Consider the following 25,277-nt stretch of genomic DNA (forward strand, 5'->3'; position numbering starts at 1 on the left):
CAGAGCACAGGGGCTCCACAAAGTGGTCTCCCAATCTCCGTTGGATCTCACCGATACAGAGGAGTCCGCATCCGATTGCTTACGTACCAGAAAACCATTTTGGTTAGTTCACACTAACGAGAACAACTCTCTTTTTACAAGGGGGCATCATGGTGGCATAGTAATTAGTGTAACGCAACAGTGACTCAGTTTTAATTCCCAACGATGTCTATAAGGACATGTGGTCTCTATGTGGTCTCTCTGTGACCACATGAGTTTCCTCTTGGTGCTCTGGTTTGTCCCACAATTCAAAATGTACAGGTTAGTAGGTTAATTGGTTACATTAGTGTAACTGGGCTGTACGGGTTTGTTAGATTATTACTGCTCTGCACATCGAAATAAACATATAAAACCTGGTTGGTAATGGATCTCAAGAGAGTGAGTTTGTTGAATGCCTATGAGATGGCTTTTTAGAGCAGTTTGTTGTTGAGCTACTGGGGGATCAGCTTTAGTGGATTGGTGTTTTGTGATGAACCAGAGGGGATTATGTAGCTTAAGGTAAAAGAGCCCTTGGGAGACAGTGATCACAATATGATTGAGTTCCACTTGAAATTTAATAAGGAGAAAGTAAAGTCTGACGTAGCAGTATTTCAGTGGAGTAAGGGAAATTACAGTGGTGTGAGAGAGGAGTTGGCCAAAGTAAATTGGAAGGAGCTGCTGGCAGGGATGACAGCAGAGCAGCAATGGTGTGAGTTTCTGGGAAAATGAGGAAGGTGCATTCCAAAAATGAAGAAATACTCAAATGTCAAAATAGTACAACCGTGGTTGACAAGGGAAGTCAAATCTGATGTAAAACAAAAGAGAGGGCATACTACAAAGCAAAAATTATTGGGAAGTTAGGGGATTGGGAAGCTTTTAAAAACCTACAGGGAGCAACTAAAAGATGAAATATGAAAGCAAGTTAGCAAACAATATCAAAGTGGATAGTAAAGCCCTTTTCAAATATATAAAACATAAAAGAGAGATGAGAGTGGATATAGGACTGCTTGAAAATGAAGCCAGACAATTAATAACAGGGGACAAGGAGATGGCAGATGAACTAAATGAGTATTTTGAAACAGTCTTCACAGTGGAAGACACCAGCAGTGAGTGCAGTTACTACTACAAGGGAGAAGGTGATCAAAAAGCTCAAAGAGATAGTGTGACAGATTGTGAAGGCATTAGCAATGATCTTACAAAAATCATTGGACTCTGGGATGGTGCCAGAGTATGGGAAAATTGCAAATGTCAGTCCACTTTTTAAGAAAGGAGGGAGGCAACAGACAGGAAATTATAGAACAGTTAGCCTGAACTCAGTGGTTGGGAAGATGTTGGAGTCAATTGTTATGGATGAGGTTATGGGGTACTTGGTGGCATAGGACAAGATAGGACAAAGTCAGCATGGTTTCCTTAAGGGAAAATCTTGCCTGACAAACTTGTTGGAATTCTTTGTGGAGATTACAAGTAGGATAGATAAAGGGAATGCAGTGGATGTTGTACGTTTGGACTTTGACAAGGTGCCATACATGAGGCTGCTTACCAAGTTAAGAGCCTATGCTATTAGAGGAAATTTTTTGCATGGCTAGAGCATTGGCTGATTGGTAGGAGGCAGCGAGTGTGAATAAAAGGATCTGGGTGAATGCCAGTGATTAGTGGTGTTCCGCTGGGGTCGGTGTTGTGACCGCTTTTTCTATGCTGCATATCAATGATTTAGATGATGGAATAGATGGTTTTGTTGCCAAGTTTGCAGATGATACCAAGATTGGTGGAGGGGTAGGTAGTGTTGAGCAAACAGGTAAGATACAGAAGGACTTAGACAGATTAGAAGAATGGGCAAGAAAGTGGTAAATTAAGTACAATGTTGGAAAATGCATGGTCTTGCACTTTTGTCGTAGAAATAAATGTGCAGACTATTTTCTAATTAGGGAGAAAATCCAAAAATCCGAGATGCAGAAGGCCTTGGGAGTCCTTGTGCAGAACACCTTAATGGTTAACAGTGGTGAGGAAGGCAAATACAATGTTAGCATTAATTTCAAGAGGTCTAGAATACAAAAGCAGGGATGTGATGCTGAGGCTTTATAAGGCACTGGTGAGGCCTCACCTTGAGTATTGTGAATAGTTTTGGGCTCCTCATTTTAGAAAAACATTAGAGAGGGTCCAGAGGAGGTTCACAAGGATGATTCTGGGAATGAAAGGATTATCATATGAGGAGTGTTTGATGGCTCTGGGTCAGTACTCACTGGAATTTAGAACATGAAGGTGGGGATCTCACTGAAACCTTTCGAATATTGAAAGGCCAAGATAGAGTAGGTTTGGAAAGGATGTGTCCCATGGTAGGGGAGTCTAGGACAAGAGGGCACAGCCTCAGGATAGAGAGGCCTCCACTTAAAACAGAAACGTGGAGAAATTCCTTTAGCCAGAGGGTGGTGAATTTGTGGAATTTGTTACCACAGGCAGCTGTGGAGACCATATCTTCGGGTGTATTTAAGGCAGAAATTGATAGGTTCTTGATTGGGTGTGGCATCAAAGGTTACAGTGAGAAAGTTGGGGAATGGGGTTGAGGAGGGGAGAAAAGGATCAGCTATGACTGAATGGCAGACTGGATAGGCCAAAAGACCTAATACTGCTCCTATGTCTTATGGTCTTATAAAACTGAAGGAAAGGGTCTTGATCAATAGGAAGAAGAGGTCTTGAACTATTCAGAACAATCAAATCTGCACATCAGCTCCAATAAATCACATCCAATAAACCATATTACTCAGCTCCGTATGTCTGGCTGCCTAGAACATCAAGTATATGGAACTATTCAACTGAATGAGGTGGCGTAGTGTAATGGACAGTGTGACACTAATACAGTCCCAGTGATCCAGCTTCAATTCTTGCCACTGTCTAAGTAATTTGTACATTCTCCCCATGACCGCATGGGTTTTCTCTGGGTGCTCCAGTTTCCCACATCCTAAAGACAGACAAGTTAATAGGTTCAGTTGTCACATGGGTGTAATTGGGTGGCGCAGGCTTGTTGGGCCGGGAGGGCCTGTAACTGTGCTCTATCTCTAAATAAATGTAAATACATTTAAAAGCTCACATTTGGCCCAACTGCCACAGAATTTAGGTGAAAGTGTTAGTCTTTTCCAGATTTTCCAAATTGTGGAGTGGAGAAGCCTAATTGATTTGCTTGGCTCTTGTTTTCAAAAAGGCACATTGTCATTCTCAATTCCCCTGGCAAATGATTGCAGTTCCTGGGTGTAATTTTTGTCACTTGTTCTGAAATTACTGTGAAACAGAAGAGCTTTCAGACCAAAGTCAGCATTGCATTTTCTATGCTGTTAGTGCAGCTGCCTCTCTCATCTCCTGTCTTTGAAAACTGGAAAATGTTTGTCCTTAGTGTCTCCTCACAAAGGTATCCAGAATGAAAATTAATTGACTGACTTTAACAGTCTGGGTTCATTCCTGACCTCTGCTGCTACATGCTTGAAATTTGCACATTCAAGATGATAAGAGGCATAGACTGAGTAGACAGCCAGAGACCTTTACACAGAGCGGAAACAGCTTGTACGAGAGTGCATAATTTAAAGGTGATTGGAGGGAAATATATAGGTGGCATGTCAGAGGGAGATTTTTTTTTACATAGGAAGTGGTGTGTAGGTGCATGGAACAAACTGCCAGGGCTGGTGGAAGAGGCAGAACACTTTAAAGACTCTTAGATAGACTAAAAATAGAGGGTTTTGTCGGAGGGCAGGGTTAGATTGATCTTAAAGGTTGGCACAACATTGTGGGCTGAAGGGCCTGTACTGTGCTGTAGTGTTTTGAACTACAGTGCATTACTAGTGCACTTTTGATCGTTTCGGCAGGACTAACGAAGGGTCTGGACCCGAAACGCTGACTGCTTCTTTCAAAGGATGCTGCCCGACCTGCTGAGTTCATCCAGCTTTTTTGTACGTCTTAATTTGACCGCAGCATCTGCAGTGCACTTTGTGTTTGTTGATCTCTTGGGGTTTTCACACACAACAGTCTCTCGAGCTTACACAGAAAGGAGTGAAAGAAATTAAAATTTTAAAAAATCCAGTCAATGGTTGTTCTGAGGGCAAAAACACCTTGTTAATGAGAGAGGTCAGTAGAGAATGGCCAGACGGGTTCAAGCCGACAGGAAGGCAACAGTAACTCAAAGAACTATGCTTGACAACAGTGGTATGCAGAAGGGCATCTCTGAAAACACATGCCAAACCTTGAAGCGGATGGAATGCAGCAGCAGTAGATACACTCAACAACCACTTTAATAAAGTGGCCGCTGAGTGCATTTGAAACTTTATACATTTCCCCCTCATGGTTAGATAAGCATTTATGTATACACACTGATGAATAAAACAACATGGACAAGCAGCCTAGTGGCCAAGGGCAGCACAATACTGTTATGGTTAGTGTAACATCGATGCAGGTTCAATCCCACCGCTGTCTGTAAAGAATTTGCACAATCTTCCCATGACCACGTGGGTTTCCTCCGAGTGCTCCAGGTTCCTCCCACATTTCAAAGACTTACGGGTTAGTGTTAGTAAGTTGGTGGCATGCTACGCTGGTGTTGGAAACGTGGTGACAGCTGCAGGCTGCCCAGCCCAACCTCGGACTTTATGGTTGTTGATGTAAATGACATGTCACTATATGTTTTGATGTTTCAAAGTACGTGTGACAGATAAAGTTAATCTCTTTAATCTCTAAATATGGGTCAAAGCACAAGAAGAGAAATAATGTATGAGATCATGAAAAGGCAACATAACTTCATTGGACATGTGATTAGGAAAGAGGAGTTAGAATGCACGGTAAGTAAGGGAAAGATTGAAGGGAAGAAAGCAAGAGAAAGGCAAAGACAAATGATGATGGAGACAGCAGCCAGAGAACTGGAAATGAATACCAATGAATTGATCCACTTGACCCAAAACAGGAGTGTGTGGGCCATGGCAGTCAAAGCTCAAACTGGGCACGGCACCTGATGATGATGGGTCAAAGGGCCTCTATCCGTGCTACATAACTCAAGATCTCTACATCCGTTTCTGTTTAGATGATACATAGTTAATGCTCACCGCATTAGCAGGAAAAGCTCGAATCATAACAGCTGTGAAGCCCTTGTACAGGGAGCCAATGCCCTCTTCCTTTATCAGCCCTCGGAGAACATCACGGAATCCATTGGGATACAGTCCTTCAGGAGCTAGGAGTTCAGCAAAACAAAGCAAACTATTACCTAGTGGAACTGCAGACATTCAAGAGCACAGAAAGGAACAAAAGTGAAAGCTGAGTTTATCATAAACTCAAGAATGCACAGGCACACTGTACGGCAGTAGCATCACACACAACATCACAATTAAACATAAAATAAATACAATTTTACAAGAAAAGAATACAACGAGAACAAAAAAAAACACCCTAGTGATTAGGGGTTGTGCAGATTATTGAAGAACCAAATGGTTAAAGGAAGTAGCTATAGTTGTACCTGGTGAGGTGGAACTTGAGGCTTGGGTACCTCCTGCCTCATTGTAGCGCAAGTCTGGAGAGTGGGGATTTTTGATGACGAATATTGCGTTTTGCTGCAAATACTATTGAAGGAAGGCAGGGATGCCCCTGTGACGTATTAGCAGAATCCTTACATTTCTGCACATTTGAATGATAGACAATGATGCAACTAGTCATGACACTTTTAACAGGATATCTGTAAATGTTCGTCAGAATGTTCAGTGACATGCCGAATCTCCTTAACCTCCTAAGTAAAGAAAAGATGCTGGCATTTACGTGCTGGGCCCAGGACAGGTCATCTGGTATGTTAACGCCCAGTAATTTAGAGCTGCTGACCCCTCCATTCCAGTCCCTCAATATTGACTGGCACACATTTGCCCTCCTTCCAATTCCTGAAGACAACAATCAGCTCTTTAATTTTATTGACATTGACCAAGAGTTTTTTCCCTCATGGCTCTACTCATCCAAATTCTGCCCATAAGGGCGACACAGGGAATTATCCACTATAATTTCACCCTGTCCACATTACCCCCTAGAATATTTTAAAAATAGAGGGTCCTTTATTTCTTCAGTTAGCCTCTAAGTAAGGTGGTAAATCACATACAGTTTCTGTGCTTTGCTGTGAGATGAGCTCGAGCTTTGCCAAGTGCAGACACGTCACTGCATGCTGATGGATTCTCATTCTTCAAGGGAGAATCTATCAGCATGGAGTGACGTGACTGCACTTGGCAAAGCTCGAGCTCATCTGCCCCTCCAGACAGCACACTACCCTTCGCTTCTCAGAGGTGGTTAGTGCGTCATGATCAGAGGCAAAAGTCAGTATGAATTCCCTGTGCTTCATGTTCACTGAGGAAGAAGCCTGATGTTTGGGAGTCTGAGAGTGCACTGGAGGCTGTAGCCATGGAGAAGGCCTGCCTTGGGGTTGGAGGGGGGGGGGAGAGGGAGAGAGGGGGAGAGGGGGGGGGGAGAGGGAGAGGGAGAGGGGGAGGGGGAGGGGGAGGGGGAGGGGGAGGGGGAGGGGGAGGGGGAGGGGGAGGGGGAGGGGGAGGGGGAGGGGGAGGGGGAGGGGGAGGGGGAGGGAGAGGGGGAGGGAGAGGGAGAGGGAGAGGGAGAGGGAGAGGGAGAGGGAGAGGGAGAGGGAGAGGGAGAGGGAGAGGGAGAGGGAGAGGGAGAGGGAGAGGGAGAGGGAGAGGGAGAGGGAGAGGGAGAGGGAGAGGGAGAGGGAGAGGGAGAGGGAGAGAGAGAGAGAGAGAGAGAGACTTTATTGTTGTTATTCTATCATTGTTTTTGTTGCTTGTGTTGTTCTGCTGAGCGTTGTGGGCATATGTTGTACTGGTGTCGGAATGTGTGGCAACGCTTGCGGGCTGCCCCCAGCACATCTTTTGGTTGTGCTGATTGTTAATGTACACAACGCCTTTCAGTGTATTTTTTGGAAGTACATGTTATAAATAAATGAATCTAATTATTTCTGCCACCTGAATGATCCCCAAGATTGTGCCTGCACCAGATTTCGTACAAGGCTGCAATGGAAATGCAAACTTGGCTATTTGAACTTATTTAAAGTCAGTGATAAATCAGAGTACTTCAGCCCAGCTAGGCCGTGCTGAACTGTTACCCTACCTACTCCCATCGACCTGGACCATACCTCTCCATTCCAGGCACTTATCCAAACTTCTCTTAAATGTTGCAATCAAACTGGCATTCACTACCTCTTCTGGCAGCTCATTCCACACTCTCACCACCCTCTGAGTGAGAAGCTCCCCCTCATGCTCCCCTTAACCATTTCATCTTTCACCCTTAACCCATGACCTCTCCTTCTACACACAACCTCAGTACAAAAAAACCTGCTTGCATTTACCTTACCTATACCCCTTATAATTTTGCATACCCCTTTCAAATCTTCCCTTATTCTTCTCTGCTCCAGGAATAACCTATTCAATCCTTCCCTATAACTCATCAGGTCCTCAAGACCTGGCACATTCTTGTAGATTTTCTCTGTACTCTTTCAATCTTATTGATATGTTTCCTGTCGGTAGGTGACCAGAACTGCACACAATACTCCAAACTTGGTCTCACCAACATCTCTACAACTTCATCAGAACACTGCTACTGCATTCAAACGCCAGGCTGCTTCTGACAAATTACAACCCACACATACTGATAATATGGATCGCTACAAGTTCGATTCATTGTTTTATTGGAAAACGGTGGGGAAGCTGTGTGGCCTTGGTCATAATGAGGACTCAGCTTCAAACGATAGTGTCACCAGCTTGAAGTCACCCAGGAGAGGTGTGGAGTTGGCGCACTCCATCAGAGGTGAGGTGATGCGGCACGGCATCAATGCTAGAGTTGGTGCAGTCTTCTAGTGCTTGCTTGGCAGAAAACAAAAAGTATCGTGTTCGACAGCAGACTGCTGAAACATTCACGGACTCAGGGATTTGGACTATATTTTTTGCGTGACTGTATTTTATTGATGTCTTACATGTGCTGTGTGTGTCTTGTGCTGTGTACGACTGTTGGTACTGTCTTTTGCACCTTAGCCCCGGAGTAACGCAGTTTTCTTTGGCTGTACTCATGAATGGTTGAATGACAATTAAACTTGAACACCCACTCACCCAGCTCCAGTCATGAAAGGACAAGCCAGGAAGTTAAGGATAAACTGACCTGTCTGAAATCTGGACTTCAGTACATCTGGAGGAATTGCAACTGCCCAGTTGAAGATTCCAGCCATTCCACCAGCAAACAGGATTCGGGGAACACTGAGATCAGACACACTGTAGCGAAGGTGAAAAACCACAGGGATTTGTAGAATTAGAAGCACTTAATTAATGTGATACAAGAGGCCACCGTTTGGCCTGCTGAAACTACACAGGCTCTAGGAGACCACTTGGATTCTTGAAACCATTCCAGTTTCTCACCACCATCTTAATTTCCGACCATTCTTAATTCTGCTTTCCATGCAGGAGGAAATTACAGCTCACAGACCTCTCCTTACGTTCCTATGTAACAAGTCATTGGCAAATGTCTAACAGTAGCAAAGGGCAGCTCTCCAACTGTTCTTCAGTTCCTTTCCAAGAATGCAGCTGCAAACATTGCCAAGGACAATCACTTGTCCTTTACTTGTGCAAGGTCTTTGGGAACAACAAAACATCCAACCCAGCACACCAAGAATATCCAGATCTTTTCCCAAATTTGGGAAGCAGGATTACAGTTTACTTTGAATTAAATTCAAGGATATTTGCCATTTCCATTCATATGTATTAGGAAAGTGCTGTGGTGTGTTGGCGTGACATGCACCAAAAATGGCAACACTTAACAATTATACGGAATAGAGAGTTAAATAAAATAAAGTTAGAAGTACAGACATGGAATAAGACGTGCATAGACCCCAGCATATATTTGCAAAGTAAACAGCATTAAAAAAAACACAAGAAATTCTGCAAATAGTGAAAATCCAAAGCAAGACACAGAAAATTTTGGAGGAACTTAGCAGGTCAGGCATCATGTGTGCAAGTTAATAAACAGTCGACGTTTCTGGACAAGACCCTTCTTCAGGACAGGAAAGGAAAGGGGAAGACTCCAGAATAAAAAGGAAGGGGGAGGGGGGAGTGGACAAAGAATAGCTAGAAAGTGATTGGTGAAGCCAAATGAGTACAAAAGGTGACAGGCTGGAGAGGAAAGTGGACCATAGGAGAAAGGGAAGGAGGAGGAGAACTGGGAAAGGTGAGAAGAGGTAAGAGGCCAGTGTGGGGAATAGAAGAGAGGGGAAGGGAAATTTTTTTTGCTGGACGGAGAAATTCATTTTCATGCCATCAGGTTGGAGGCTACTCGGATGGAATATATGGTGTTGCAGCTCCACCCTGAGGGTGGCCTCTTCATGTCACCACAGCATTAGAAAAAGTGGTTTAAAGTGTCTATAGTGCAGTGCAGAGATTGAGGTAATAGACAGAGAAGTGGCTAACTAGAATATTTGATCATATTAATTGTCTGGGGCGAAGAAACTCAGAAGACCATAAAACCTTAAGACATAGGAGCAGAATTAGGGCATCCGGCCCATTGAGTCTGCTCCTTCATTTCATCATGGCTAATTTATTATCTCTCTTGACCCCATTCTCCTAGCTTCTTCAAATTACTTTTGATGCCCTTACTAATCAAGAACCTATCCATCTCGGTTTTAAATATACCTAATGATCTGGTCTCCACAGCCGCCTCTGGCAATAAATTCAACAGATTCATCACCCTCTGGCTAAAGAAGTTCCGTCCCATCTCTGTTTTAAAGGAATGTCTTTCTGTTCTGAGGTTATGCCTTCTGAACCCAGGCTTCCCTACTATAGGAAACATTCTCTATCTTAAGACGGTCTCACCTGGTCCCTCAACACCACCTCTCTGGCCAAAAAACACAGCAGCATCTCCACTTCCTGAGGAGATTAAGGTGTGTGAGGCTCCCCTCCATCCACCCACCAGTCTAACCATTTTGTTGTTACAGGAGCACCATCGAGAGTGGTCTGACCAGCTGCATTACTGTTTGGTATGGAGATTACCAGGCATGTGACCGCGTTCCTACAAGTATTGAGAGACTGCTGAGAGGATCGTCTGGTCTCTCTTCATACACCAGAGATGTTTATCAGGTCTGCTGCATATGCAGGGCCCTTAGAATTTTCAATTATCCCTCCCATCCAGCCAATAATCTCTTTGAACTCAGGCAGGAGTTACCACAGCATTAGAACAAGTACTGCTAGCATGGAAACTTCTTCTCCAGACCGTGAGACTACTGAACTCCCTGCCACCACCCAGGTCTCATCACGTATAAAGCATCAGTAGCATATACTGTTTACTTTTTAAACTTGCGTTGTAAATGAACCTTATTATTAATTAATTTATTTGGGGTAATATTAGTTTGTGTTATGTGTGTGAGTAATATATACTGTGCTGTGCACCTTGGTCCTGAGGAAGATTTTTTCGTTTGGCAATACACATGTCTATGGATACTTGGATGATAATAAACTTAACTTGAACTTGAAGGTGGCGTGAAGTTTTTATTTTAATAGGCCTATAGCACTTTCTGGAAGAGAGCTTTTGGAAAACTCAGTTTTCTGGGGGTTAAGCCCACAATTATTTTTTCCTGCCAACTTAATTTGTCCAGAACACATACCTGTCCTGCAGTGATGGTACACTGCATCCAATGACCTTTCCTGTCATCTAGAGTGGCCTGGACAGCTGCAATTTTACTGTTGTTTACTGTAGTTTTCAGATATTGTAAGAGGATTAAATAAGGCTTTCAGTGGAAATGCAATATTAGAAGAAGCAACTCACTTTTGTCCTTCTGGAGTAAGTGAATTTTTCAACCACTCGTATGTCATGAAATACACTCCACTTGCAGGGACATCTATCAAAACAAAAGGATGAAGGTTAGAAGCAAAATATTCTTGAAGCTGAAATAACAAAAAGATGGTTTGTATTACTTTAATAATCCCTCTCAAGTGCAGCCCCTGACCTTCTCCCTCCGCTCAATTTCATTTAATCCTAAAGAAGGCATTAGCAAGGTGAGACCCCTGTGAAGTTTTACACAGGCAACCCCTGCATTATGGAGTCAGAGGTATAGCTGCATTCCTAAAAAAACTGCCATAATACAACTGTCTGTAATGTGGAGCCCCATAATGTGCATGCGAATCAAGAAACGCAACTTTGGGGAAAAAATAAATTTTGTTAGTCCTTTTTTTTTTAAACCCAGTACAAATTGCTTGTATGGGTTAGGATTAGTGAGCTGTGGGCATTCTCTGTTAGCACACTGGAACCCATTTCAAAGCAACACATTTCACTGTATGCTTCACACATTTTGATGTACATGTGACAAATACAGCTAATCTTTAATCTTTGAGCTTTCCACATTTTCCTCGCTTCATAAGCATCTTTGTCCCTCCACCCTCACACGGTGGCAGATCAGTGCAACAATGATAAACAGGGAGATGAAGCAGATGGTCTTGAGTAGGAAGAGAAGTTGAAAGTCTCCACCCTCAGTTTCCCACTTTAAATCACTCCTTGGCATAACAACACAGCAGGGACTCTACAACTCATGTTCTCAATATTATCCTTTTATTTATCTTTTTTGTATTTGCACAATTTGTCTCCTTTTGCACATCGGTTGGTTGTCTATCTTTCACTGACTCTACTGAATCATTGATCTCTGGAATGATTCTGGCGGACTACAAAATTGCAAATGTCACTCTACTATTTAAAAAAAGGAGGAAGGCAGCAGAAAGGAAATCATAGACCGGTTAGCCTGACCTCAGCGGTTGGGAAGATGTTGTGAGTCAATCATTAAGGGTGAAGTTATGGAGTACTTGTTGACACAGGACAAGATAGGACAAAGTCAGTATGGTTTCCTTAAGGGAAAATCTTGCCTGACAAGCCTTTAGAATTCTTTGAGGAGATTACACATAGGATAGATAAAAGGGATACAGTGAATGTTGTATATTTGGACTTTCAGAGGGCCTTTGACGAGGTGCCACACATGAGGCTGCTTACCAAGTTAAGAGCCCATGGTATAACGGGAAAGTTACTAGCATGGTTAGAGCATTGGCTGATTGACAGGAAGCAGTGAGTGGAAATAAAAGGATCCTTGTCTGGTTGGCTGCCAGTGACTACTGGTGTCTACTGGTGTTACGCTGGCTTCAGGGTTGAGACCGCTTCTTTTTATTCTGTATAATGATTCAGATGATGGAATAGATGGCTTTTTTTGCCAAGTTTACAGATGATGCGAAGATTGGTGGAGGGGCAGGTAGTGCTGAGGAAACAGGAAGGCTGCAGAAGGACTTAGACAGATGAGGAGAATGGGCAATTGAAATACAATGTGGGAAAATGCATGGTCATGCACTTTAGTAGTAGAATAAATGTGCGGACTATTTTCTATACAGGAAGAAAATCCAAAAATCTGAGATGCAAAAGGGACTTGGGAATCATTGCAGGTAGGGTCGGTGGTGAGGAAGGCAAATGCAATGTTAGCATTCATTTCAAAAGGTGTAGAATACAAGAGCAAGGATGTGATGCTGAGTCTTCATAAGGCACTGGTGAGGCCTCACCTTGAGTATTGTGAACAGTTTTGGGCTCCTTTTCTCAGAAAAGATGTGCTGGCAATGGAGAAGTTTCAGAGGAGGCTCACAAGGATGATTCTGGGAATGAAAGGGCTATCATCTGAAGAGCGTTTGATGGTTCCGGGTCCATACTCGCCAGAATTTAGAAGGATGAGGGGAAGATATCATTGAAATCTTTCGAATGTTGAAAGGCCTAGACAGAGTAGAGATGGAAACACGAGGAGATCTGCAGATGCTGGAAATTCAAACAACACACACAAAATGCTGGTGGAACACAGCAGGCCAGACAGCATCTATAAGGAGAAGCACTGTCTTCGTTTCGGGCCGAGACCCCTCGTCAGGACTAACTGAAAGGAAAGATAGTAAGAGATTTGAAAGTAGGAGGGGGAGGGGAAAATGCGAAATGATAGGAGAAGACCGGAGGAGGTGGGATGAAGCTGAGAGCTGGAAAGGTGATTGGCAAAAGTGATACAGAGCTGGAGAAGGGAAAGAATCATGGAATGGGAGGCCTAGGGAGAAAGAAAGGGGGAGGGGAGCACCAGAGGGAGATGGAGAACAGGCTGAGTGATGGAGTTGTTTTCTTTTCTCTCTCTCCGTCTGTTCTCCATCACCCTCTGGTGCTCCCCTCCCCCTTTCTTTCTCCCTAGGCCTCCCGTCCCATGATCCTTTCCCTTATGTGTTATTTGGTATGATTTGGCAGCTTCATAGCTTAAAGGTTACTTGAGGAAGTGCTTTGCTGAGACTGCTTCCGCTACACCAGTAGCGCTACGTAGAGAAATTTTCGCTACGCTAGACGGTGCTGCAATGATTGCAGAAATGTATTTCTACTTCATATAGGCTGTGTATTTATCATATCATTCCTGCTTTCACTATATGTTACTGTTATTTTAGGTTTTATGTGCTATTTGGCATGATTTGGTAGGTTATTTGTTGGGTCTGGGAACGCTCACAAATGTTTCCCATATTAATAAATGGTAATTGCTTATTCACTTTACGACATTCTGGCTTACGGATCGTTTCAGTAGAACGCTCTACCTTCAGATAGTGGGGGGGAAACCTGTATTCCCATTATTCTCGACTTCTGCATCTTATACTCCAGAAACTGACTCAGTCTAGTTTGTTCATGAAGTGAAAGTTTGAAGTAAGAAAAATCACAGAATGTATTTAGGTGTGGGTGTCAGGCAACCAATCTAGCCATGACTACAAGAAACTACAGATAGTTGTGAACACAGCTTTGCGCATCAACAAAACTAGCCTCCCCTCCATTGGCTCTGTACTTCTAGCTGCCTCAGCAAAGCTGCCACCACCCTGCATGTTCTCTCTTCTCCCATATCCCATCCAACAGATTCCCCATTCTGGTCTCGCTCTCATCCCTTCTCTTCTCCTCCCCTGCCCATCAACTCCCACCGGCTGCCCTCCTTCCCTTTCTCCCATGGTCTTTCCTACTAGACTGCTTCTTCTTCAGCCATTATCTCTTCCAGCTATCACCTCCCAGCTTCTCACTTCATACCCTTTCTCCACCCACCAACCTTTCCCCTCACCGGCTTCACCTATCACCTGCCAGCTTACATTCCTCCCCCCCCCCCACCTTCTTATTCTAGCTTCTGCCCCTTTCCTTTCCAGTCCTAATGAAAGGTCTCAGCATAAAATGCCAACCGTTTATTCGTCTCCATAGATGCTGCCTGACCTGATGAGGTTCCTCCAGAAATTTTGTGTGTGTGACTCTAGATTTCCAGCATCCACAGAACCTCTTGTGTTTGCAAAAAGCATCAATTCCTGATGCAACTCCAACAGACACACAAAGTTCAAGGTTCTGCTAGGATAATGTTGCCAAGAATGGAAAGAGAGAAATTGAGATTGAGCAATTGACAAACATAAAATAGACTGAAAATAATGAGAAATTGATAGGTTCTTGACTGGCAGGAGTTTTAAGAGTTACAGATAGAAGGTAGAAGAATGGGGTTAAAATAAAATCAGCTATGATTGAATCGTGGAGCAGGCTCAAGAGTCAGGTTTAACATAACCAGCATATACCGTGAAATTTGTTAACTTTGCAGCAGCAGTAATAGAAAGAAAAACTGACTTACAGTAAATATTTATATACAGGCGTCCCTCCCTTTACAAAGGTAGAGTGTTCCTATGAAACCTTTCTTAAGCCAAAATGGTGTAAAGCGAAGAACCATTAATTTATATGGGAAAAACTTTCGTAAAAGCGAAAAACCTCTTTGTAATGCAAAAACAGGCTTTTTGGTCTTTTGCAAATGTGAAGTGGCATAAAGTATGGGACACCTGTATATGAAATAGTCAAATTAAATAAGTAGTGCAAAAAAAAAGGAAATAAAAAAAGTATTAATAAAGTGTTCATGCATTCAACATCCATTCAGGAATCGGATGGCAGAGGGGAAGAAGCTGTTCTTGAATCATTGAGTGTGTGCCTTTAGACTTCCAAACCTCCTTCCTATTGGTTGCAATGAGAAGAGGGCATGTCCTGGGTGATGGAAGTCCTTAATGATGGATGCTGCCCTTTTGAGGCATTGCTCCTTGAAGATGACCTGGATACTATGGAGGTTAGTACTGATGATGGAGCTGACTAAGTTTAAAACTCTCTGCAGAGTACTTTGACCCTGTGCAGTAGCCATCCCACACCCTCCATACCAGACGGTGATAGAGCCAGTTAGAATGCTCTCCATAGTACATCTGTAGAAATTACAAATGTTTTTAGTGACATGAACTCCTCAAACTCCTAACAAAATACAGTCACTGTCTTGCCTTCTTTTGATGGGCTGAATGGCCCAATTGTGCTCTTGTATCTTATGGTCTAAACCAGCCATTCTCAACTGGCACATTTGAAGGGGGCCACTGACTGAAAACTGTGAGAACGGGAGCCCCAAGTGTTTATGGGGGCCCTGGTAACTGAACCGATGAAATACCCAAACAGCAACCTTCACTGAAGTCAATAGTTTCCCTCCTGTTTATAATATCTTTCCAACACACCATTTAAATTTGGCACATCTGGTAAATTCATTGCTTAATCTCCTCCCACGCAGCCTCACTTCAGAATCAGTCGCAAATCAGACTGCACCGGGTCAACATATTCAATCAAGAGTTCTCGCATCCATTATCGCCATACTTCATTCTCCGAAGATCAGCATATCTTGCTAGGCCATTTTTAGCCTGATAACCTTTTATTGCTTTTCCCTCAACATATTTGGTTGAGAGTGGATTCTGCAAGGTAGTTTCCTTGACAAAATCCAGGAACAGAGTTGATATCGCAATAAAAGTTGACCTCTGACTGTCATTGTCTAATTTGGAGCCCAATATCGTGAAACTTGCAGAAAAGCACCAAGCTGAAGGATTGCATTAGGCCTGATAGATGTTTAATTTCATAGTCTTTTTTAAAGCTTTGTCCAGTATGTCAGAATGTTCAAGTTTTCTTGGTGTTCAATAATAAATGATTTTCCGTCTTTCTGTTCGTGTTGTATCCCTGTTTGAAGGGGGACCCTGGAACCTGAGAAGAGCTCCTAAGAGGGCCGTGGCCAAACAGCAGTTGAGAATCACTGGTCTAAACTGAACCAATGACCTTCAGTTATCATACCTCTCATGAGGGTGAGGGCTGTTCCCTTGTAGATGCCCCGAATGCCCATCGTCCTGTAGATCTGTTTTGCACAATCCACCGGGCCAGCATACTTTGTCTCACCAGATGTCACCTGAATCTGAAAGTGTGAATATGAACAATATAAATAAGGAAAATCCTAAACCCAAAGGAAAGAGGCAGACAAAACACCAACTTCATGCATTCTGTCTTCTTCTTAGAAGAGCATTATTTGAAAAACTGCAGTCAGATCCACGCCCTACTGGAGTTGCTAATGGCAGTAAGAATGTGAATTGCTCTGAGCAGATGGCCCTGTATTTGATCGCCGATGTGCGCTGGGTTGCCAGACAACCAGTAACCATCGCACACAATGTCAGTAAGATGAAGCAGAGCAAACCAGCAGGAGCTCTAACTCTCTCATCTCAGTAAGGGGGGGGCGGGGGGTGTGTGTGTGTGTGTGTGTGTGTGTGCGCGCGCGCGCATGCGTACACACATGTACACAGTTTAAAAAACGCACACACACACAATCACTGAAGTGCCAAAGGTTCGCTGGCCATGGGAAGGACATTTCTATTTGCACACTTCACTTTTGGACCACCATCTTGACAAAGCAAAGTAATAAAGCATCTGGTTTAATAAAGTCCAGCATGAAATGCTGGTAACACTCAAAAGGTCAGGTAATATTGGTGGAAAGAGAAACAGGGTTAACGTTTCAGTTTGAAGACCCTTCAACAGAATTAAGAAAGAAATTAATAGACACGAGAAAGTCTGCAGATGCTGGAAATCCAAAGCAACACAGACAAATTCTGGAGGAACTTAGCAGGTCATGCAACATTCATGGAAATGAACAGATAATCGACGTTTCGGGACAAGACCCCTCTTCAGGACTGAGAAGGGAAAAGGTACCAGAATAAAAAGGTGGAGGAAGAGGAAGGAGGCAAGCTTCAAGAGAGAAAGTAAGTTAGCTTAACATTGCAGAGAGCATAGTTGTGGGGTGGGGGATGCAGGAGTATGTAATGGAATGGACAGAGCCTGGGAAATCTCGCTAACACAAAAGATTCTGCAGGCACTCAAAATCCAGAGCAACACACACAAAATGATGGAGGAATTCATCAGGTCAGGCAGCATCTATGGAGAGGAATAAATAGTTGATGTTTTGGGCCAAGACCCTTCTTTACAACAGGCCAGTCCTGATCTAGGGTCTCAGCCTGAAATATCGACTGTTTATTCCTCTCCACACTTGCTGAAAGAAATATCTCTGGAAGGTTGCAGTTAGGCTGGCCCAGGTGCTTCCAACACTTATTTATATGATTAAGAATGAGGATCATAGAGGAGGCACACACAAACAAAAGCACATAAAATGCGTGAAACTCAGGTCAGAGTTGTTGCTGAAATCCGAAAGCAAAAGAAGAATGCTGGAAATACTCAGATGATCAGGCAGCATCTGTGAAGAGAAATACTGCATTAAAATTACAGATCATTAACCCAAAACTGGCCTGCTGACAGAAACAGGCAAAGCAAGTCATCCCAAACTGTTGAAATCTGGTATTAAATCCTGAAGCAGCAACAGATCCAGATGAAAGATAAGATTATGTTCCTTAAACGTACATTAGTTCTGTTGTAACAGTCTAAGAAGAAACAGGAAGTTGGGTCAGAGTAGGATCGGGATATATAATGAGAATAAAATTCTGATTATCAATTCAGTTAATGGATCCACCCTGCTCATGCGCATCCACACACCATTTAACAAGGAATCAAAGAGTTTGCAGAAAATGTCCATTATGTCATACAGCATCTGTGGAGAGAGAAAAACTGAGTTAATACTATAGATGGATAACTTTACAAACAAACTGACTAGAACTATGATGGATCCTGGTACTTCTGCAATCCAAAAGTTTTTTGAAAATCAAGAATGATGCATAAAATGTGTTGCTTACAATCATTTTAAGTCTAAGGGAGGCAAATGAACAAGAAAGATGAGCTGAGAGGACATTGGAAAGAATGTAAAAAGAAGTCATGGTCATCTCAGATAAACAAAATACTCAGTGATAAAAATTAACCTATAAAATAGCCAGATTCAAGTGGCTTGAGGCCTGTTACAGAAAACGAAGAAGTTTTTAGAAGAATACAGAAGCAACTGTACTGTAATTACTGGAAAATTCACTGAACATTTACATGTATATGAGTGATTACACTGGACAATAAGTTTACTCGTAAGTATTGCTTGTTCAGAATTTTTTTTGTTTATGATTTATCACTTAAAACTAAACAGATATAATTTCAGACTACTAGTGTCATGTAGGAATTTGTAGAAACAAGAAATTAACTTTTATTGAATATAATGCATTTATTTGCATAACGGTGCTGACACTTTGCAATAGTTCAACTAAGCTGAGAATGTTTTGTTGATGATTTTCATTTGTACTGAGTGCCTGAGGGTTCTCATTTAAGTGTACAACAATAATTAGCCAGCATTGATCAATTCCAGTTACCCTGAAACCATTTCTCCATGACCATAATGTCCTGGTGAAACCTTTCACCATGCTTGTCACTGACAGCACCAAGACTTACAGGGAAGTAGCCTAAATGGGAATGTAGAGAATTAACCTTCAGTGACATGTTGCACTTCATGGTTTTGTAAGTTTGAAGCATGTCGTCAACCAGCTGCATGTAGCTTGATGCTTCGTAGTCGCCAAGAAAATTTTCAACAACATTCTTGAATGCCTTCCATGCAATTTTCTCTAGTCCCACTAGAAGTTCTTTGTCATTGGTAACCTGCCTGATTTGTGGACCAACAAAAATGTCTTCCTTAATCTTGGTATCAGTTATTCTGACTTGAATTATGAATTGAAATAAAAAATATGGGGAAATAAAAAATGCTGCATGATAGGGATATTTCATGGCGAGTTTCATGATCAGCAACCCAAAATCCATAAGATACATCCAAAAGTATTCAGGAAGTAAAATCTATGTCATCCAGTGTTACACAAGCAAGCATAGGAAAGTTAAACTACAAGAAAAATTACAGTTCCACACCCCCAACACAAGAGCTGATACAACAGAAATATCAGGAATGAACATCATATTGCAACTAGACACTCAGAAAGCTAAACATCTCTAAACAGTCATTTTAGGATTTCATTTTACGGGGGGTGGGGGGGGGTTCTATCTAGTCTTACCTGCAGAAGACACTTGATCCTTTCTCCTGGTGCCATGATGGCAGTGGTAAACACCCCTGAGAGCATTCCTGCAGCAAACAACTGTGGATATCTGAACAGTAAAATACAAAGGGAGAGAATCAGTCACTCTGAATCCCTTTCCCCCAAGTTCCAAGACTTTTGCCTTTGTACCTTGCTGTGCAAGTGGACCCTTGATCTCCTCATTTGTCGGCCCAGATTGGTAACATCTCCTCACACTGACAATCAGGTGCACCGCTAGGCTTTGTGCTTTGCCACCACCGCCCCCCCCCCCCCGCCCCCCAACTCACTTTACACTTATGACTGTGTGGCTACTACAGTTCCAATGCTATATTTAAGTTTGCTGACAACACCACTGTTGGAAAGTAATGACGAATTGGCATTTGGGAGGAGATTGAAAATCTAGTTGAATGGTGCCACAATAACAACACTCAATGTCAGCAAAAGCAAAAAGCCGATTATTGACAGCAGGAGGAAAAAGCCAGAGGTCCATGAACCTGTCCTAATCAGGGGCGCAGAGGTGGGATAGTCAGTAACTTTAAATTTCTTGGCTTATCATATCAGAGGATCAGTCCTGGGACAAGCCCGTGTCATTGCAAAGAAGGTATGACAGCTCCTTTACTTTCCTAGAATTTTTTGTAGATTCTACGTGCCAACAAAAAATTTGACAAACTTCTATAGATGCACAGTGGAGAATATCCTAACTGGTTGCATCACAGCCTGATATGGAAACACCCAGGAATGGAAAAGGCTACAGAAAGTGGTAGATACAGCCCAGCCCATCACGGGCAAAGCCCTCCATACCACTGAACACATTTACGTGCAGCACTGTTACAAGAAAGCAACGTCCATCAGCAAAAACCACCCCCATCCAGACCAGGCCATCTATTACCATCAGGCAGGAGATACAGAAGCCATAGGTTCCATACCATCAGGTATAGGAACAGTTATTACCCAATAACTATAATCAACGTGGATAACTTCAGTCACCATAACTCTGTACTGATTCTACAAACTACTGACTAATTTTCAATTCATGCTCTCATTTTATTTCTTATTTGCACAGTTTGTCTTCTTTTGTAATTTGTATTTCTCAGTCTTTGTTTGTTTTAGTCATAATTTTTCATAAACTATTGTATTTCTTTATTTTCCTTCAAATGTCTGCAAAAAAATTAATCTCAAGGTAATACATGGCAACATATAAGTACTTTCACAATAAATTGACTTTGGACCTTGGTTGGAATATGAGAATACTAAGGAAACCAAAACATCAAATTTCCATGTATTCATTGGTAAATACAGCTTATAAAGAAAAGTTGTTTAATTAAATCACAGGCCTGGTTTCAATCAGGTGACGAGCTGAGATTACAAGGATGGTACAAGCTGCGGAAGGTAGTTAACTCAGCCCAATACATCATGGGCACATCCCTCTCCACGAATGGAAGAATCTACAACAGGCACTGCCTCATAAAGGCAACGTGCATCATCAAAGGTACCCACCATCTGGACCGTGCTATCTTCTTGCAACCACTGTTGGACAGAGATGTAGAAGCCTGAGGTCCCACACCACCAGGTTCAAGAACAGCTACTTCCCTTCAGCCATCTGATTCTTGACTAGCATAATCCAACTCACTACCTCACTATAGCAACAGTACAACCAGTATGACCACTTCTCATAACAGTGGACTTTTTTTTATATTACATGTGTCTTTCTTGTGTAATTTGCTATAATCTATCTTTTTGTTATAAATGCTGTCACTAATCCTTCAAGAGGACCACAACCTCAACATAGCGTTTGGAAGCTTGTGTGTCTCACTGACTTGGAGAGCTATGTTGGCTGGAGTCATGGCTTTATGCTTTGCCTCTTGGTAAGGTCACCCATGGTGTAAGAGTGGTCCGCTGATCCTCCAAGTACGGGGGTTCAGCTCAGGGATAACAATGCCGACTGATAAGATTCAGATTATTGTCATTTAGAAACCACAAATGCAATGCAGTTAAAAAATGAGACAACTTTCCTCCAGAATGATATCACAAAAGCATATGACAAAACAGACTACACCAGAAAATCCACATAACGTTTGGCAATCCCCAATCCAGAGTCTGGAGAGGCTGCTGCGTATTAATATCGTGCTACCATCTTAGCACATTCCCCGGGAAGGGAGCTCCAAATCCACCAGACAAAACAAGACCAAAAACTAAAGCTACAAGACCTGCACAAAACCACATAGTTACAACAGTGCAAACAATAGCACAATTGATTAAAAAAAAGACCATGGGCACAGTAAAAGTAGTCCAAAGATGTTAAAAGACTATAAGTTTGTAAGAAACCATCACACAGTTTTCACAAGTCCTCAGGGTCCCGATTGACTCACCATTCCATGCCGGTGGCAGAAGGGACTTCTATGGACTTCCCCGCTATGGACTTCCATGGTGCCGCCCGACTCAGCCTCGCAGATGCAGCGCACAATGAAAGCTCCGTCGGACCCAGCCTCGCAGACGCAGCACACAATGAAAGCTCCGTCGGACCCAGCCTTGCAGACGCAGTACACAGTGAAAGCTCCGTCGGACCCAGCCTCACAGACGCAGCAGACAATGAAAGCTCCGTCGGACCCAGCCTCGCAGACGCAGCACACAGTGAAAGCTCCGTCGGACCCAGCCTCACAGACGCAGTACACAATGAAAGCTCCGTCGGACCCAGCCTCGCAGACGCAGCACACAATGAAAGCTCCGTCGGACCCAGCCTTGCAGACGCAGCACACAATGAAAGCTCCGTCGGACCCAGCCTCGCAGACGCAGCAGACAATGAAAGCTCCGTCGGACCCAGCCTCGCAGACACAGCACACAGTGAAAGCAACCTGACCGCAGCGGATTCTGAATCCATCAAACCTCCGACCATCCCCTCTGGCACAGCTTCTCCGAGCACCATCCTCTGCCGAGCATATTAAGACGCCCCCACCAACGGCCATTGGCAACGCGACCCCGAGGACCCTGTTCTTCCCAGCAGAGACCTGGACCTCGCAGCAGCAGCAGCAATGAAGAAAAACTTCCTGGATATTTCCAGATGTTCCTCCTTGCTCCCACGTCCGTTTTCAACAGATTATGATTGCACACGGCACCCCGCTTCACAAATAACAGATAATCAATTCCGGAGTGGCTGCTGCAAGCTGCGTCGTGCTGCCATCTTGGAACAAAATTGTTCGGGAAACAGCAATGAAGAATCCTCCTACATCTGAGTGTCACAGTATTCCTGAGTCTCCACCAGGGACTTGCATGGCTGACAGTAGTAAAAACCAAGAAGGAAGCTACTGACATGATAAAGGAAGCCCTGACCACCACCAGTGATGCAGGACTTTCATTGCTGCCCTAAACACCAGCGGTGTAATGGACAGTAAGCACATTGTCTCTAGTGCTATGCTCCTGCTGCAAGTAAGCTTTCCATTGTACGCGTGCATACATCAAGGATACACTTTATTCACCATAAATATTTACATGTACATTTACTGTGGTGTGTTGGTGCAACATGCAACAAAAAAGAACTATGTGATAAAGAATGATATAAAAATAAAGTTAGAGGTTGAAGTACAGATATGGAATAAAATGTGCACAACTTTCAGATACTGAGGGGAAACATTGAAGGGAAGAGTAAGAGGAGGGAAGAGAGATTTCCCTCGGAACAAACTGCACAATGCATTGAACATCCTGCCAGAGGTGCTGGTAGAGACAGATACATTAAGGACATTTAAGAAACTCTTAGATAGGCACATGTATGATAGAAAATGGAGGGGGGGGGGGGGGGGAGGAAGGACTAGATTGATCTTTGAGTTGGCTAAAATGTTGGCGCAATATTGTTCCCAGGATTTATTGGAGCCACTCTCCCAATCTAGGTGACTCAGCTCCAAGTGCTCCTATCACCACCAGGATTACTCTAGCTTTAAACTTCCACATCCTTTCTACCTGCTCTTTCAAACCCTGGTCTTTCTCCAGCTTCTCATATTCTTTCTTCCTGATGTTACTGTCATCCGGGATTGCCACATCTATTATTATTACTTTCTTCTGATCCTTGTCCAGTATTACTATGTCTGGTTGATTGGCCAGTACCTGCTTATCAGTCTGCATTTGGAAGTCCCACAGGATCTTATCTCTGACATTCTCCACTATCGTCTCGGGTGTTTCCCCATTTGGACTTGGGCGTGTCCGATCCACACTCAGCACAAGTGTTCCTGTACACAATTCCTGCAACTCGGTTCAGTGTGTGCTGTCCCTGCCTGCATCTTGCACCCTGCTGCTATGTGCTGGATGGTTTCAGTGATTCCTTGCACAGTCTGTATCCTGGGTCTTGTCTGGTGCGGTAGACCTCTGCTTCTATTGTTCTTGTGCTTAGTACCTGTTCTTGTGCAGCGCCTCTGTGCTGTCCCTCAGCCCTGCCATTTCCAGCCACTTTTTTCTGTCAGTCATCTCTGATATCCGGCGATTGTACATTCCATGCAATGGCTTGTCCTGCCATGGCCTCTGGTAACTTTGGCTCTGCTTCACCCATGCCCCCTGCTGTCTGAGGTACTCTCCTAGCAGGTCATCCTGAGGGGCCATCTTCCTGACATGCTCATGGATGTTTCGCATTTCTTCCAGGACCATGGCCTTGACACTTCCAAGTCCCTATCCTCCTTTATTCCAGTGAGTATAGAGTTGCTCATCGTTGGACTTTGGATAGAATCTTCCCTGTGTTGTTAGTAGTTTCCAGTTCTGAATGTCAGCAGTTTCTATTGAAGCTGAGTATCTGATGACTGGTAGGACGAATGCATGGGTGGCTCTGATCTTGTTCTTTCCTTTCAGCTGGCTTTTCAGGACCTGTCTCACTCTTTGGAGGTACTTGGATGTTGCAACCTTCCTTGAGTCCTCATCGTGGCTTCCATGCGGATCTGTAGTTCAGACCCCATCAGCCCACCAATATCATCTGTTGACTGGCCCCTGACACCTGCTAGGCAACACCGTGGCTTTGAGGCCCACCCAGTTTTGATTCTGACGTTCGACTCCCGCTAGGTGAATCCGTAGATTTGAGGCCCAGTCCTCGCATATACAAACACATATAGATTAGTAAAAATACAACCAGACAAGTATATAGTCCAGACCCCTCAGTCCTTTTAAATCTTCAGTTGCCACAATTGTGCCATACCCCCCCCCCGGTAGAGTACGCTGGTTCGGATGCCCCTCCTCCAGCAGCTGAAAAGCAAGCGACCCCACAGCTTGAGGCCTGAGTCCATTGAGTGACGCTAAAAAATCTGCAGTCAGCCACATCAGAACTTGTTTCCCGCTGAGTGAAACTCTGGGAGGGCAGCTCTAACTCCGTTCTGGACAGCGCGCCATACCGCCCCCGGTAAAGCGCAACGGCTTCGTCCCCTCACTCCGAGCGACTGCAAACCATGGCTTCAGGCCTAGCTCTCAACATGACCAAGGACTAGGCCCACTCTATCTGCCCCTGCTCGCAATTAATCAGCGAATTGAACTTACAGCGAACCCGATTAACAATGTCCAAAGGGGTCTTGTGATCACAAGAAAAGCAACCATGGCAGCCACTTGCTTGGGGACGTCAGCGGTACATCTGTTTTTTTTTTAAACAGAGTATGGTAACTGTGCAGAATGCCCTGCCGGCGTAGTGGTACAGGAAGATATATATACATTTAAGAAACTCTTAAGAGTAGGTTAAAAGGTCAACACAACATTGTGGGCTGAAGGGCCTGTACCATGCTGTAGTATTCTATGTTGTATGCACAGCACTGAATAAATGTGGTTTAACCTACTTATTTCCGGGAGTGACTTTTATTGTGAGTAATTGTTATTTTTTTCTAGAGTAAAAGTAATTCCCAAAAAGAAATAAATATC

At 43.5% G+C, this 25,277-nt stretch overlaps 1 protein-coding gene across 2 annotated transcripts in view; it reads right to left on the reverse strand.

Moving 5' to 3' along the window:
- The window catches only part of prkar2aa (protein kinase, cAMP-dependent, regulatory, type II, alpha A), a 336,630-nt gene that overhangs the window by 294,536 nt on the left and 16,817 nt on the right, over positions 1 to 25,277 (reverse strand). The window contains exons 4-8 of one of the 2 annotated variants that reach the window (XM_059943984.1): positions 19,383 to 19,473; positions 16,207 to 16,324; positions 10,834 to 10,906; positions 8,185 to 8,294; positions 5,094 to 5,218 (exon numbers count right to left, since the gene is read on the reverse strand). In XM_059943984.1, coding sequence (XP_059799967.1) covers positions 5,094 to 5,218; positions 8,185 to 8,294; positions 10,834 to 10,906; positions 16,207 to 16,324; positions 19,383 to 19,473 — 517 coding nt within the window. The remainder of the gene's footprint in view (positions 1 to 5,093; positions 5,219 to 8,184; positions 8,295 to 10,833; positions 10,907 to 16,206; positions 16,325 to 19,382; positions 19,474 to 25,277) is intronic. The other variant, XM_059943985.1, reaches the window with a different exon arrangement.

This window comes from Hypanus sabinus, chromosome 19 (genome assembly GCF_030144855.1).
Source record: "Hypanus sabinus isolate sHypSab1 chromosome 19, sHypSab1.hap1, whole genome shotgun sequence".
In the NCBI taxonomy this organism is placed as follows: Eukaryota; Metazoa; Chordata; class Chondrichthyes; order Myliobatiformes; family Dasyatidae; genus Hypanus; species Hypanus sabinus.